At 45.4% G+C, this 16312-nt stretch overlaps 1 protein-coding gene across 1 annotated transcript in view; it reads left to right on the top strand.

Annotated features, from left to right (window-relative positions):
* The window catches only part of RHCE (Rh blood group CcEe antigens), a 39136-nt gene that overhangs the window by 22604 nt on the left and 220 nt on the right, over positions 1-16312 (top strand). Inside the window, exons 7-9 of the mRNA XM_043909280.1 lie at positions 2833-2963; positions 10008-10087; positions 14031-14104. Of these exons, the coding sequence (XP_043765215.1) occupies positions 2833-2963; positions 10008-10087; positions 14031-14104 (285 nt within the window). The remainder of the gene's footprint in view (positions 1-2832; positions 2964-10007; positions 10088-14030; positions 14105-16312) is intronic.

The raw sequence follows: 16312 nt of genomic DNA, 5'->3' as shown, positions 1-16312 counted from the left end.
TTGGCCTTATGCCAAGGTCCAGGTCCCTAGACCATGGTGGGTCATCACGTATTGCCATGGGCTGCATTAGGCACTGGTTGGCAGCTTCTCAATTTAGCTTCAGAGCTTGGGTGAGGGACCCGTCCAAGTTGGATGGTGCTTTAGCTAAGATCTGAGGAGCAAGTAACAGAACTTATTCAAGCTTGCTCAGGAATAAGGGGGATTTGTTATAAGGCTACTGGGACACCACTGAGCCCAAGTCCAGGAATGCTGCTGGGAGCCCAGGAATGACTGGCACCAGGGATGGTAGTGTTGTGGGGAGCCCAAGAAGCTCCTGCTCTTCCTTTTTTGCTTTTCCTGAACACCTGTTTTCTTTTCACTCTTCCTTCCTCTTCTACTCCACATGGTGGAATGTCATCTTTCTCTTCAAGAAGGCAACCAGGTGAAATTTCTTGGTACAAATTGCAAGTTCTTTGGAGAAGGGATTCGTTGGTCTAACTTGGATAATGTGCCCATCTTTGGCAGGGATGGGAGATAGGGCACATGATACATTTATGGCTTTTGTCCATGAACCATGTGAAGGGGGGTGGGAAAGGCAGCACCCAAAAGAGGGATGCTGGGTTGATTATCCAGGTCATCTTCACTTCTGATTGTTTAGTTCTTCTTCTAAGCAGATGGATTTATCCTCCTTCAATATTCAACAGATAAGATCACAATGCTCCATCATAGCCCATTTGTTACAACACACTTCTAAGAGAAATATTTAAGAGCAACAAATCTTCATAGGTTTGAAGACTTGATGGAGGAAGAAGGAATAGATTCTTGGTTGACACAAGAAGCTGAATTTGAATGAACCATGGACATTCAGGGAGACAGTTTCAATCCCAAGTAGGGAAGAATTTACCAACAACTCAATCTGACCACAGATGGGGCAGTCTCTTTTTCATCTTTGAAGTGGAAACACACATCTTTTATCTCCTCTGACTTTGAGGCCCTCTGATGAAAGTAAGACGTGCACAGCCAAACATGTATCACAGGAATTTCCTAGAAGTCCAGTGGTTCAGACTCTGAACTTTCACTGCCGAGGGCCTGGTTCAATCCCTGGTTGGGGAGCTAAGATCCCACAAGCTATAAGCTGTGGCCAAAAATCGTGTATCACGAGTTATCATCAGGCTCAGTGTCTGTCATTTTCTCTGTGTCTCAGGTAGCTTGATTCTATCACCAGGGGAAGGATTCAAAGGTGATTCACTGATTTTTTTTCATTCATTTGCTCAACACATTTAACAGTCATTCTGTGGCCCAAGCTATAGTGTAGTGAAGAAAATGGATAAATAAACACAGCACAGTGTAAGAACTGCTACTAGAGCACATCTAAGCTGGCCTGAGATGGGTCAGGAAATGCTTCCTAGGGCAGAGGATATCCCAGCTAAGCATTGACAGAGAACTAATATTCACCTGGGAAAGAAGTGGGAAATGTCCTCCAGGCAGAAGAAACAGTGTGTTCAAAGGCTCAGTGGTGAGAAGAGCATGTGGCCCAACCAAGTAACAGAAAGATGTTCTTTCGGCTGAAGCATGAAGTTCATCATGGAGTGTGTCTCTCACCAGAGCCTTGAGAGATGGCTGATGCTTAGGAACACCTCCTGGGGGAGCTGAAGAGTCTGAATTGTTAATCTGAATACAATGAGGATTCTGAGGAGGGAACTAGCCTGATAAAATTTACATTGGAGGACTTTCCTGGTGGTCCAGTGGTTAAGATTCCACCTTACAATGCACGGGTCATGAGTTCAAGAACTAAGATCCCATATGCTGCAGGGCAACTAAGCCTGTGTGTGTCACTACTGAACCTGCACACCACTGATGTCCATGTGCCACAATGGAAAATCCTGTGTGCTGGAACTAAAACCCAACACAGCCAAATAAACACATATATATTTTAATTTGCATTGGCATCCACATCTGTTGGCTCACGGCCATCTGGGAGGCCAAGTGATGAAATGGAAGGAATGCTGACTGGGACTCTAGTGGAGTGGTCAGCTTCTTACCTTTCAATCAGCCATGTAGTCTCTCGGATGGAGTTAAGTTTGGGCTGGACCAGTAGGTTTCAATCAACCCCTGGGGACATGGACAATGTCTGGAGACAGTTTTGGTGGATATACCTGGGAGAGGGCTGCTTCTGGCATCTAGAGGGTATAGGCCAGGGATGCTGCTAAACCTCCTATAATGCACAGGAGGGCCCCCCAGTGAAAGAAAGTGAAAGTGAAAGTTGCTCAGTCGTGACCGACTCTTTGCGACCCCATGGACTATACAGTCCACGGAATTCTCCAGTCCAGAACACTGGAGTGGGTAGCCATTCCCTTCTCCAGGGGATCTTTCCAACCCAGGGATCGAACCTAGGTCTCCGGCGTTGGAGGTGATTCTTTACAAGCTGAGCCACAAGGGAAGCCCAAGAATACTGGAGTGGGTAGCCTACGCCTTCTCCAGGGGTTCTTCCTGACCCAGGAATCGAGCCGGGGTCTCCTTCATTGCAGGCAGATTCTTTACCAACTGAGCTCCCCCAACACAGCCCCAAATGTGAGCAGTGTGGACCATGGCCAGCTGCACTGGTATCACCCGGGACTTTGTTAGAAATGTAGAATCACAGGCCCCAGACCTACTAAATCCAACCCTGCATTTGGATGAGCTGCCCAGATACTGTGAGTACACATGCAAATCTGAGAAGCACTTATTTAGTTGAGCCCTAGTGCCCACCCCCCTGGATGCCCTGGATGCCCTGGATACCAAGGGTCTGGGAAAGGGTGGGGAAGGTGTAGCAGTCCCACATGTAGCTCTGCTGCTGATGGTGTTTATCCCCAGGCGTGTCTTCAGCGAACGGTGCAACTCCATGACACCTACGGCGTGCACTACACCTTTGGCTTGCCGGGTCTGCTCGGAGGGATCGTCAACATTGTGTTGATGGAGCTTCTTGAGGAAACTACTAAGCCCACGTGAGTCACTTGGCTCAGCCCCCATCACCCCATCCACCTCAGGAAGGAGTGTGCCCAGAGTCCTTGGCTGGGGGTGAGGGGCATACATTCAGGGCCAGGGAGTCAGAAGGCCTCAGTGAATGTCTGTTGGCCAATTTATTCCAAAATTCTGCCCAGCCTCCACCTTGTATGGACTTATCACTTGCCCAGGTCACTTCTTTCTAAAGCAGTTAGCTTAAGTGAGAGGAAAAGCTAATAGTCCTGGGGCCTCCCCAAATGTAGACAGAGGAGGCAGTCAGGCCCAAACCGAGTCCATTTTTCGGCCCCTGGTGGTTTAAGCGTTGGTGAAATAACCATGAGCTCTTGACCTGGGCCTGCTACCTAACCTCTCTGAGCCTCTGTCGCCCCACGACAAATGAAGATAATGACAGTACTTCCCTGCATAGGGGTGTTGGAAGCTAGGCACTGCGTGGTTAAGAGGATTTGATATGTGATATGTTCATGTAGGAAAATGCTGAATACTGCTCAGCCCTGAGACCCAGAGAGGGAGAGGGTGTGGTTAATGTCTCAATTGTGAGGTGGGAATGTGAGTCCCTGGACCAGATTCAGGTCCCATGCCCCCCAGGCAATAGACAGCAATGATCAGAACTCTGACCATAGCTTTCTGAAAGTTGTTTATCTTCTTGTTCTTGCTTTCTGGTTTTGTTTTGTTTGTTTTTTTTGGAAGTTGTTTGTCTTCTGAATGTGGCTCACACATAATGAAAGAGTGACTTGGGCATGATACAGGAATAGATTTTTCCAGATGAACTCATATAGTGATAACAACAGTAAAATTACTGATGACAATCAGTACTACTTATTGACTGCTTTCTAAGTACTAGACATTAAGCTAAAATCATTAGGTGCATCATCTTATTTAATCCTCACAACTACCTGGTGAGGTGTTATTAGCTGTCCCTAAGAAATGATACTTTGGGGCAGTTAGCTGTCTGAAGTCACGTGGCTGGAAGCTGGCTGTAGAGGTGGTGAGCGCCAGTGGTGGGTGATGAGAAATTGTGTTTGGAAGCATCTCAGAAATCATAGAGAGCTAGGTCCCTTAAAATTCCAACAACAGAGACAACCATAGCCCCAAATTATAGGAATCATCTATGAGCAAATGAGACCCACATCCTTGAGCTACTTAGGGATGAGGAGGATCCCATTTGGAGATGAGGAGAGGATGGTATATGTGAAGCAAGGCATCTCAGTAACGGACTCCAAAGATGTTCCTGCCGCTGTTTTAATAACTGTGTGACTGTCGGCAATCTCTTTCCTCTCTCCAGGGCCCTGAGTCCCCCTCTGTAAAATGACAGGTTGATCTAGCAGGGCCCTACATTCAGATGCCTACTGGGGCCAGACAGGTAAGGTTAAAAATGAGACCAGCAGGGGGAGGAAACCATGGGCATTTGTTCTTCAGTGCCAGGCAACTTAAACCATCCAGAGACTCGGGATCAGTATTGCCAGATCTAATGACTTTTTAAAAGAAGGCAGAAATCCAGAGTTATGCACCTACTCCCCCAAGGATTGGCAAAAGATTCAAAATCATTAGAAACACGTGAGTGCTAAGTCACTTCAGTTGTGTCCAACTCTTTGCGACCCCATGGACTATATAGCCTGCCAGGCTCCTCTGTCCATGAAATTCTCCAGGCAAGGATACTGGAGTGGGTTGCCATTTCCTTCTCCAGGGGATCTTCCTGACCCAGGAATCCAACCTGGGTCTCCTGCATTGCAAGCAGATTCTTTACCATCTGAGCTACAGGGAAATGCCCCCATTAGAAACAATGTGTAGGCCAAATTCTGCTCCTGGGCAGCTGACCTGGAACTTCTGGATTACTTGCCCTCCCCTTCCCCGAATTCTGTGATTCTCTGGCTCTCCCAGAACAGTAGTTCTCAACAGCAACAGTATCTCCTGGGTCTTGTTAAAAATGCAAATCCTCCCCTACCCCAGAGCCACATAATTAGAAACCTGGCGGCGGGACCCAGCAGTCTGTTTTCTCAGGTCCTATAGGTGCTTCTCCTGCAAGTTGAAGTTTGAGCACTATTGGCCTGTAGCAAAAAATAGAAACAAAGCGAAACAAGCCACCAATCCGCTGCTAAAGGATTAACCACTGTCTGTCTAGTGAAACAAAGCCCTGACTTAGAGCATTTGCTGGTTTCTCTGGTGCCAGTACTCTCACCGTGGCCGATTTCAAGCCACCAAAGTGACAGTCCCACACATGGAGTTGCGAGGAAATGAGAGCTGTCGTCCTGTGCATCCGCGTGAGCCTGACTCCAGCGCCGTCTGCGAGTCAGGTCTCATCAGGATGAGACAGCTGAGGACCAAGTATAGTCTTCCCTCCTCTGCAGGAACTTGGCAAAAGAAGGGCACAGTGACAGCAATGACCTCTCTCGGGGTGGCTTCTGGTCTGCTGGAGGTAAAGGCACAGGCTTTGGGGACAAATAGAGCAAGGTCACACTTAACAGTTGTGTGACTTTGGGCATGGTATTCAAACTCTTTCTAAAGTCTCAGCTTTCTATCTGTAAAATAGGGTGATAAGATGCACGTCCCAGGGCTGCTGTGAAGATTCAGCAACATACGAGAAAGGGCTCAAGGCTTCCCTAGTGGCTCAGACAGTAAAAAATCTGCCTACAATGTAGAAGACTTGGGTTCAATCCCAGTGAGTTGCCAGGAGGAAATGGCAACTCACTCCAGTATTCTTGTCTGGAGAGTTCCGTGGACAGAGGAGCCTGGTGGGCTACAGTCCATGGGGTCACAAAGAGTTGGACACCACTGAGCAACTGACACTTTCACTTTCTTACAAGAAAGGGCTCAGGACAGTGCTTGGCATGTAGTAAACACTCAACACACGGCCACTTTCTTTAGGATAGTTACTGATGCTGCTGCCTCCATAAGAAGGGCATCTGGACTTATTGGAAAGATGGCGAGAGGACTGAACTGGTTGTCAGAGCACTTCCCAGGAAGTGTGGATCAACTGCTTTAGTAGCTCTGTGTCATCAGACATGTCATTCCAAAGAATGACTTTTCATTTATTCCACGAACAGTATTTGCCCATTTCCCTATTCGGGTGAGTGAATGTAAATGAGTCAGATGCTGTGCTTGGAGCCTGGATGGAGCGTTTTTCACAAACTGTGGGATTTTAAGTGGCGTGAAGACACACGTAAAGAGCACCGGATCACACAGTGCAGGTGCCGTTTTGCAGTTCTCGTGAAATCTGTTGATTACATCAGGGAAAAGGCTCCCCTTAGGTCTGAGTGTCTCCACACTCTTCCCACCCTCGCTGACCTCCAACTTGAACAACAGCAGAGGAAACCTCAGTCTGAGATTTGCCCCGGCTGCTGCATCTAGAGCAGATTAAAGCAATATTTTTTTTTTCCACTCTCTCTTGGTTACCTCCTATTTCTCTTCCATTTAAGCTAGTGACACAAAGTTCCTTTTAATTAGATTTATTTAAATTTTTTTTTTTAAGTTTACTTAAAGAAAAATATATGGGCTTCCCTGGTGGCTCAGATGGTAAAGCGTCTGCCTGCAACGCGGAAGACCTAGGTTCGATCCCTGGGTCGGGAAGATCCCCTGGAGAAGGAAGTGGCAACCCACTCCAGTACGCTTGCCTGGAAAATCCTATGGACAGAGGAGCCTCGTAGGCTATAGTCCATGGGGTTGCAAAGAGTCGGACACGACTGAACGACTTCACTTTAAAGAAAAATATTAAAAACAAAATAGTATCCCTGGGACTTCCCTGGTGGTCCAGGGGTAAAGAATCAGCCTTCCAAGGCAGGAGATAAAATCCACATGCTGGGTGGTCACTAAGCCGGAGCGCCAAACTACTGAGTCTGTGCTCTAGAGCCCAGGAGCTACAACTGCTGAAGCCTTGCATTCTAGAGCCTGTGCTCAGCCACAAGAGAAGCCACTGCAATGAGAAGCCTGAATACTGCAACTAGAGAGTAGCCCCCGCTGGTCACAACTAGATAAAGCCCACACTCAGCAATGAAGACCCAGTGCAGCCATAAATAAATAAACAAATAAATAATAGTATCCCTGGAATGCAGATCTGGCCAAATCTGAGAAGGGAGCCCACCAATACTGAAATTTGGCCACTTTTGTGGGTAGACAGAACTGCCTGGTTTGAATCCCTAGAAACACCCATTCCAAGTCACACGGCAATGGGACCCTTGGTTCTCTTTCCTAACCTGCACCTCCCGTTTGTGAAAGAGGAACTTTCTCACAGGCCTGCTCTGAGGATCACCTAAAATCAGAAGGTAAACCGTAGAGGCTGAAGCCCTGGAACAAGGAGCCCACCCCGTGTGGGGAATGTTAACACAGCCGTTTCTACCTCATCCATTTCTACTCTCAGATGGCAGAGAGGGAATTTGGGTTGAAAGTAGCAGATTTGGGTTTAGCCTTTATTCTAGGTGCAGTGCAGGAGACCCTGGTTCGATTCCTGGGTCAGGAAGATCACCCAGAGAAAGGAATGGCTACTCACTCCAGTATTCTGGCCTGAAGAATTCCATGGACTACTCCATGGGGTCGCAAAGAGTCGACACGACTGAGTGACTTTCGCGTTTCACTTTTATTCTACCACTTACTACTTTTTTAAGAAACTTTTTTCTTGTAATACAAAATCTACTTCCAGAATAGTCAAGTATCATAAGGGTTGGCTTCCCTGATGGTCCAGTGGTAAAGAATCCACCTGCCAATGCAGGAAACACAGGCTCCATCCCTGGTCCGGGAAGATCCCACATGGCACAGAATGACTAAGCCTGTTCTCCACGGCTATTAAGCCAGTGCTCTGAAGCCTGTGCTCCGCAAAAAGAGAAGCCACTGCTATGAGAAGCCCACGGTTTCATACGGCAACCGGAGAGTAGCCTCCACTCCCTACAACTAGAGAAAAGCCCACGTAGCACCAAAGCCCCAGCACAGCCAAAATAAATAAACAAAAATTTTTAAAAATATGTCATAGGAAAAAAAAAAATATGTCATAGGAGTACCACTCGATGACTTCTGACACGCCCGATAACCAGCACACAGAACTCTGTGTCCTGTCTCAGGGCAACCATTAACCTGACTTCTAAGAGCAGCAAGCAGTCTTGCCTGTTTTTGTCCATTTAAAGGACAAATCATACAGGAGGTCTGCTCTTGTGTTCTTCTTGGCTTCTTGGCTACTCAACTTTGAAGTTGTGAGGTTCATCCATGTCACTGAGCACCTCTGTAGATTGTTCATTTTCATTGGAATATAGCATTGATTTGTGCTTGGGCTTAATTGACAAAGGCAACTGAACGACGACAGGGAGAGTTTCAACATCATTGAACGGAAACGTCAATGTTCCGATCGCCCTGGAAATGAGACATACCACCATGGGACACGTGAAAGCTTACACGTGCAGGGGCCAGGCAGTAGAGAGAGAAGGAGCAGAGACTATGTCTTTAGGACTAGAGCGGCAGGGGAGGCACATAGGGATGTCCCCTATAGGCTGAAAGTGAAAACACAAATGTTAGAACTTGCAGCTGGGGGCTTGTGATGAAAGTTGACTATGAGAGATGGAGGTAAACAATGTGGACACTTAGTTTGGCCCTGCAATAAATGAGTGGCAAATACAAAATTTAAGAAAACGTAGAACTGAGTTCCATTATATGAACACAGCACAATTTATCCATTATCGATGAGCATTTGGGTAGTTTCTAGTTTGGAGCTAGAATTGTTGTTATGAATGTTCTAGCACTTTTTTTTGAACCTACAAATGCACTTCTGTTGAGTATACGCCTAGAAGTTGAGCTGTTGGATGATACAGTTTTCATACAATCTGCTTCAGTGGATACTTCCAGTTTTCTATTGTGGTTTATACAGTGGAAGTGGAGAGCTTCCTTTACCTAATATATAATTTATTTATTTATTTATTTTTTCCTAATATATAATTTAGACGTCAAACGTACTGTTTAATTTTCATTTCCTTGATGACTACTCAAGCGTAGGACTTTTTTGGACATTTGAATGCCTCCTCTTTTGAAATGTCTGTTCACTTTCTTTTGCCTATTTTTCTGTCGTATGTTCTGACTTTTTCTTATTAATTTCTAGGAATTCTTTAAATATTCTGGATATAGGTCTTTTGTCAGATATATGTACTGTAAGATATATGTACTTCTCCAATTTTGTGGGTTATTTTTCACTTTCTTAATGATGTCTTTTGATGAGCAGACGTTCTTTATTTTATGTATCAATGTATTTATTTATCAATGTATTATCAATGTATTTATTCAATGTATCATTGTTCCCTCTATGTTGAGTTCTTACGTGTCCTGTTTAAGAAATTTTTGCCTACTACAGGGTCACATAGATGTCCTCCAAGGGCTGCTTAATAGTTTATTTATTTATTATTAATTAATTTATTTTAATTGGAGGCTAATTACCTTACAGTACTGCAGTGGTTTTTGCCATACATCGACATGAATCAGCCATGGGTGTACATGTATCCCACCATCCCGAACCCACCTCCTATCTCCCTCCCCACCCCACCGCTTAATAGTTTAAAGTGACGCCTCAGGGTTGCTTTGGAGGAGAGAAGACAGGGAAGTATGTTCAAGGTGGGTGGGCAGGGGAGATGGGTCTGCTCGCCAAGTTGTACCCTATCTTGCCCTTATAGACATAAAACCTTTCTTTTTCTTGCCCTGATAGACATAAAACCTTTATCTTTAATTGCCTAATGAGGAAACTCAGGACTCCAAGGTTAAGTGCCTAAGGTCACACAGCTAGTGACAGAGCTGGGACTTGAACTTGGGTTTTCTGACTTCTGGTCTAGTTCATTATCCATAAACTAGAGCCCAAGAGGATCTTGAAATCCCTTCTTCCCCTTCTACGTGTCTGAGCAGCTTTGCAGGAGAATGATGGGAAGGTGCTGCCTGGGGAGGGGACGTTTGTTCTCCTGGTGGCCCTTCCTGACAGCATCACTACTGATGCACGTAGTCCTTTTGGTCCCCAGTGACCTCTGTAGCCTGATGCCCAAATGTGACCACCTCTGCTTTGTCATTTCTAGGCTCGACTACCAGGGACTCATCAACCTCGGGGCGCTGGGCTTCACCATCGTCATGAGTGTGATCTCTGGTCTCTTGACAGGTCAGTGTGAGACCACCCTTCTTCCACCATTGTCCAGGGCACAGGGTCTGGGCCGAGATTGCACCTGCTCCGTGATTGGACATTATGTGCCCATCTCCTTCCCCATGAACCCACCCCGCTCAGCTCCAGCCAAATGGGGTGAAGGGCTCAGATTTTGATTTAAAAATACAAATGAACACAGAATCACAAAATTTCAGAATTGGGAAGGCCCTCAGAGGTGACCTGGACACTGTAGCCTCTTGAGCCCAGGACTGGTGATTTCACTGAATTTTGTACCAAAGACTAAGGAAACCTTGATGCTTACAGTACTTACCTTTTATTCCCTGATAACACCTACACTGCTATTTTGTTCAGCAAATAAACCAGGTACTAGGGACACAGCAGTGAACAAACCAAATTCCCTGGTCACACTGAGTTGATATTCTAGGTAGGGAGGGAGCTTTCACCATAAACAGAAAAATATATGGTACATCAGATGGTGATAAGCACTATGAAGATAAATAAATCAGGGTAGGGAAATGCAGAGTCACGGTGAGGGTGGGGTGCTCTTTAGGAAGGGTGCTAAGGAAGGCCTAACTAAGAAGTTGACCTTTAAGCAAGGACTTGACTGCAAAGAAGGAGGGAGACATACCGTGTATTTATTTGGGAGAAGAACTTTCCATGAAAAGGAACAGCAAGGCCAGAGGCACTGAGGCAGGAGCATCCTTTGCCTGTTCGGGGAATAGCAAGGATGTCAGTGTAGCTGATATGGCTGGAGAGATGGGAGAGGGGAAGGGGTTGGAGACAGAGTGGTAGCAAGGAGCCAGATCATTCTGAAGATGGGAGGCCATTAGAGATCTGTAGGCAGAGGACTGAAGTATGTTTTTACTTCTGCAATGTGACAGAAGAGCAGAGAATCTTGTGAGTGTGAGTGGGAAAGTCGCTCAGTCATGTCCAAATCTTTGCAACCCTGTGGACTATAGCCCACCAGGCTCCTCTGTCCATGGAATTCTCCAGGCAAGAACACTGGAGTGGGTTGCCATTCCCTTCTCCAGGGGATCTTCCTGACCTAGGGATTGAACCCGGGTCTCCCACATTCCAGGCAGGTTCTTTATCATCTGAGCCACCAGGGAAGCCCCCAAAACACAGGTGGCATGTGGGATCTAGTTCCCTGACCAGGGATCAAACTGGAAGTGCAGAGTCTTAGCCACTGGACCACCAGGGAAGTCCCAAAAGAATCTTAGGGAGACATCAATTTGCCTGTCTTACTTATACATAAGAGGAAAACATGCATTCTGCCCAGAATTGTTCACTGTTACTCTACAGGTAAATACCTTTTATTGGTTAGACTCTCACAGCTAGTGACATATTGTGTCTCACATATTGTGTCTCTAAGCAGGGAGTGAATGCCAAATCAGAGACAAAATGGCCAAAGCAGACACTAAAGAATGGTGTGACCTTGGGTGAATGGTATGACCATGTCACTTCACTCTTTCTGGGCATTGGCTGGCTTTCTGTAAAGAGGATGGATTATAGTAACTAATCACTTGGCATCCTTTCAGCTCTAAAACATGTGTGATAGTACTTTTTTGGGCCGCGTGACATGGTTGGATGGCATCACCGACTCAATGGACATGAGTTTGGGCAAACTTCGGGAAATAGTGAAGGAGAGGAAAGCCTGGCATACTGCAGTCCGTGGGGTCACAAACAGTCAGACACAACTTAGTGACTGAACAACAATGGCATGGGGAAGCTTAGTTCCCTGACCAGGGATTGAAGCCACATCCCGTGCGTTGGAAGCACAGAGTCTTAACCATTGGACTACCAGGAAAGTCCCGAAAGTACTTTCTGGAGTTTTTGAGAATGAGATTGGCTAGAATTGCTTTAATGTACCAATGGGCCTCAGCTTTCAACAGAGTCTGAGATGACTGATTAAATGCAGATGAGAACAAGGCCTCCTGCCGTAAGTTTACATTCTATTGGTGGTTGGACCGCAGTCCAACCCTAAAGAGAGTTGCCAGATGTTTAACAAGTGAAAACACAAGGCACCCAACTCAGAATTCGGAATTAACTGAGCATCCTGCATTGTATTTGGCAGCCTTACACCTAGGCTCTCATGCCATTTACCACTGTCGCCAGTGTAGACAAAATGACACTGAGTTGTGCTGTCTTGTAAAGCAGCTGGGAAGGCTTCCCATGCCTCACTGAGATCAAGAAAGAGCATAGAGACACTCCTTTTATCCCTTTAAGAGTTAAGAACAATGAGCTTTCATCTTTACGTGTTGCTTTCTACTTGAGGAAACTGGTGATTAAAAAGTACTTGGACGGGATTTCCCTGGTGGTCCAGTGGTTAGGACTCCACACTTCCACTTCAGCATCACAGGTTCAGTCCCTGGTCGGGGAATTAAGATCCTGCTTGCCACTTGGCCAAAAACAGAAAAAGAAACACAGCCTTCCATGTGCTGTGCACCACAGAGACCTTCCCTAATATCTTCCCAAATTAAAAAAAAAATTTACTTGGACAATGTAAGGGGAAAGAGGCCTCCAGGAAGCCAAAGATGACACCAAATTGACCCCCTAAAATCAAGCATTTTTACCCATGAAGAGACCCCTTTCTGTGAAGCCCTCCTATAGGCACTTAGGTAAGAAACAATCTTGGTGACTTCCCTGGTGGTCCAACGGTTAAGACTCTGTGCCCCCACTCCAGGGGGGCACAGGTTCCATCCCTGGTCAGGGAAGTAGGATCTCACATGCTGTGTGGTACAACCAAAAGAGAGAGAGAGAGAGAAAATAAAAAGAAACAATTTTATCAAGCATGGTTAAGGGTTTTCCCAGTTCAGGCAGATTAAAAATAGCAGATTAGAGGTAGATTTCCAGAGGTAAGACACACTGGTAGAAGTCAGCAGTGAAAGCAAAGAGCCTAACAGGAGAAAATAAATTCTTAAAACCAGATACAAGAACATGAGAAGCTTGGGCTGCCAGAGAACAGGCCAGTAACTTTCAGCAGCTGTGGCCCTTCTCCACGTTATACAGCACCTTTGATAAATGGATATTCCTATCAACAGCTCTAATTTTTTTTTAAAGTCTAAATGTGTTCAGTGTTGTCTCACAAGGCAAGAAAATATATTTTAGATGGATTTTCATCAGTGATGAGTAAGCCTCAACTATCTGAAAAATATATGTAGGCAACAGAGGTTCATTTATGAGTAATTCTAGCTAAATGAGGTGTGTCGATTACACTCGCCATGCCAATATCAGTTAAAGGCACATACTGTGAGAGCCAAGTGTGAATGAGCACACGCCTACTCTTGTTAATCTTACTATTTAATACATTGGGATGGATCATCATCAAAAACACACAGATAAGTCTATCAGTGGCATTTCCGTGCTTCACATGAAAGGTAAGCACGATTTTTTAACTGGAAATTCCACTTTGAGCAACTGGGGCAATGCATAGGGCCCTAGCTCTCTGGGCAGAGGTGGGATGGCTGACAAGAACAAGCACAGAAGCACATGTTATTACCTGCTTTCCTAACCAGTGGAATCTGGAGCTGAGGTCACTGGGACTTTATTAGAACTGGGGAGGATGAACCTGCAAGGGTGGCTGTTTGAGTCGCTCTCCATGGTAGCTCTTGTGTTTAAATGAATCAGCCTTTAAGTGGGGCTTTATCCAACAGGCTCCTTCTTCTGTCTTGGGAAGCGTGTTAGATCCATGACTATCATATACCTCTCAGTGTAATCTAATCCTTTGGAAATAATTGTTCTTACCAGTTCCTTTTAAAAGATCTCTGTAGAATTAATTAAACAGGTCTGGGAAGGAAGGTGCTTCTGTGTGTCTATCTCCCGGTTGTGCAAGATAAAAGGATTTCTGTTGAGTTATCATTGGTGAGATATGATAGTCTGATTAACTTTGAGATAAATGCAATCCTGTAAATGTGTAACATTTATTTATGAACTTAAACAGGCTTGCTCTTAAACCTCAACATATGGAAATCAACTCACAAGAGTCACTATTTTGACGACCAATCTTTCTGGAAGGTAAGATTTTTAACCTATTAATGTCATAGGTTTGGAGTGAATGGACTTAAAAAGATACCTGGGGTATGTATGTTAACTTGGTGTTTATGGAGAGTAAAGTAAAAATGAAGTAAGGAGCACTGGAGGAAAAGCAAATCCATGATGTGTGTGTGTGTGTGTGTGTGTGTGTGTGTTGGTCGGGGGTGGGGAGGTAGTAGATGTTCCCATTTCCCTGATGCTTCAAAATCACTGAGGGTCAGGGATGTGAGAACTGACACTGGCCCCGTCTCCTCCCCATCTGGAGTCACTGAAGTGGGCTAATAGTTCAACATGAAGGTGATAGAATCCTGCAGTGCAAAAGCCAAAAGGCCAACAGGGGCCAGCAAGTCCCGTCCCCGCATTTGCTAGACTTCTGAGTGGAGTCATGACTGTCTAAGTTCTGAGAGGAAGAGCGGGATAAATTACAGCTAGCGGACACGAGAAAACGTGCAGTATAGGGACCTGGGGTCAGTGAGTCAAGAGATATAAAACTCAAATAACTCAGCGGCCACTGACAGTCTAGGTGACATTGTAGGGTTTGTTGTCATGACTGGGCTAGGGAGAAGGTCGGGGCTCATTCCCTGAGACCCCACTGCCTTCCTCCCTTTGACCTGCACTCGCAGTTCACAAAGTACTCTGGTGTGTGTTAGGTAATCTTCCAACTGATGCTGAGGTTGGCTAGGCAAGCAGGGACCCATATGGCCAAGTTATAAATGGGAAGCAGGGGCCAACAGAGGGCAGATTAATGCACAACTGATGCCTTTGTGAATGAAAGTGGGCCTTCTGAGTCCCAGGCCAATCCTTTCTCCACCTAGCAGGCCCAGACACTGACCACCAGGGGGACACAGAACCAGCCTTATTACGGACCTTGGTATTCAGGTCTGTAGGGGCAAAACGGAGAGAACCTACCACCTCCTCTCCTTTTCCTTTATCTCTGTGCTCCTCTTCCTCTTGAAACAGCTTTCTGGAGGTATACTTGACAAATAAATGCACACATTATTAAGTATATAATTTGGTATCTTTAAACATATTTATATACCCCTGAAACCATGACCACATCAAGGTAGAACATATGTATCGGTACTCCCCTGGTGATTCAGTTGTTAAGAATCTACCTTTCAATGCAGCGGGTGCTGGTTCACTCATTGGTCAGGGAACTAAGATCCCACATGTCCCGGGGCAACTAAGCCCATGTGCTGCAACTACTGAGCCCTCCTGCCACAACCACAGTGGAATGTGTTAAGTCTCACAGCTATCGCTTATTGCAAGCCTACTGTTTCTGAGTCCGTGCTGGATGCTTTTCAACATTATCCGACTTTAAGTTCAGTTCAGTCGCTCAGTCGTGTCCAACTCTTTGCGAACCCATGAATTGCAGCACGCCAGGCCTCCCTGTCCATAACCAACTCCCGGAGTTTACTCAAGCTGACTTTATCCTCACAAAAACCCTGCATAAGAATAAGTCTCCCCATCTAAAGAAGAGTCACTCATCCAAAATGACAGAGCTAGTAAATGGTACAGGAGGAAGCTGAATCGCTGTCTGTCTGGCTTCAGAGACACATATGTGTATGTGTGTATGTGTTATGGTCAGCTACTAGAGAATGGCTATTTTCCCCCAAATCTTCTTTTTTTTTTTTCGTTTTTTTTTTTACAGCTGAGTAGAACCATTTTTTCAGCAGGGTAATGCTTTACAGCTTGCATTTGAAATGCAAGAATATAAACTTCCCAAGCTGATAAATCCAGGAATGATTTTTTTTTTTTGTAAAACCATCCAAAAGGACATCGTAAACATTATGAAATGCCCTTATTGTATGTCATAGAAGCAGACTACTAGAGGTTACTAGACATTCCATCACTGATTGCGCAGACCATGCTCAGCACTTCCTAGGGTGGGACACTCACCAACCCCAAGGATACCCATCTCATCCCTGGATGACAGATGACACTATTGGGTTGGCCAATTAAGTTCATTCAGGTTTTTCCATAAGATGTTATGGAAAGAACTACTTCAAATGGTAATGAGTCATTCACTGGAGTTATACAAACAAAAGCCAGGTGACCATGAATGATCCATGTAAAGAGCTGTATGAAATGAGATTTACCTAAGAGGTCTTCCAATTCAGATTTTTTGAAAGAACTTTGTGATAAAGGTTCTTTATTTGTGATAAGGCCTTTGTGACTAAGTAACATTTT

This window comes from Cervus elaphus, chromosome 8 (genome assembly GCF_910594005.1).
Source record: "Cervus elaphus chromosome 8, mCerEla1.1, whole genome shotgun sequence".
Classification (NCBI taxonomy): Eukaryota; Metazoa; Chordata; class Mammalia; order Artiodactyla; family Cervidae; genus Cervus; species Cervus elaphus.
This window is presented reverse-complemented; position numbering and strand designations above follow the sequence as displayed.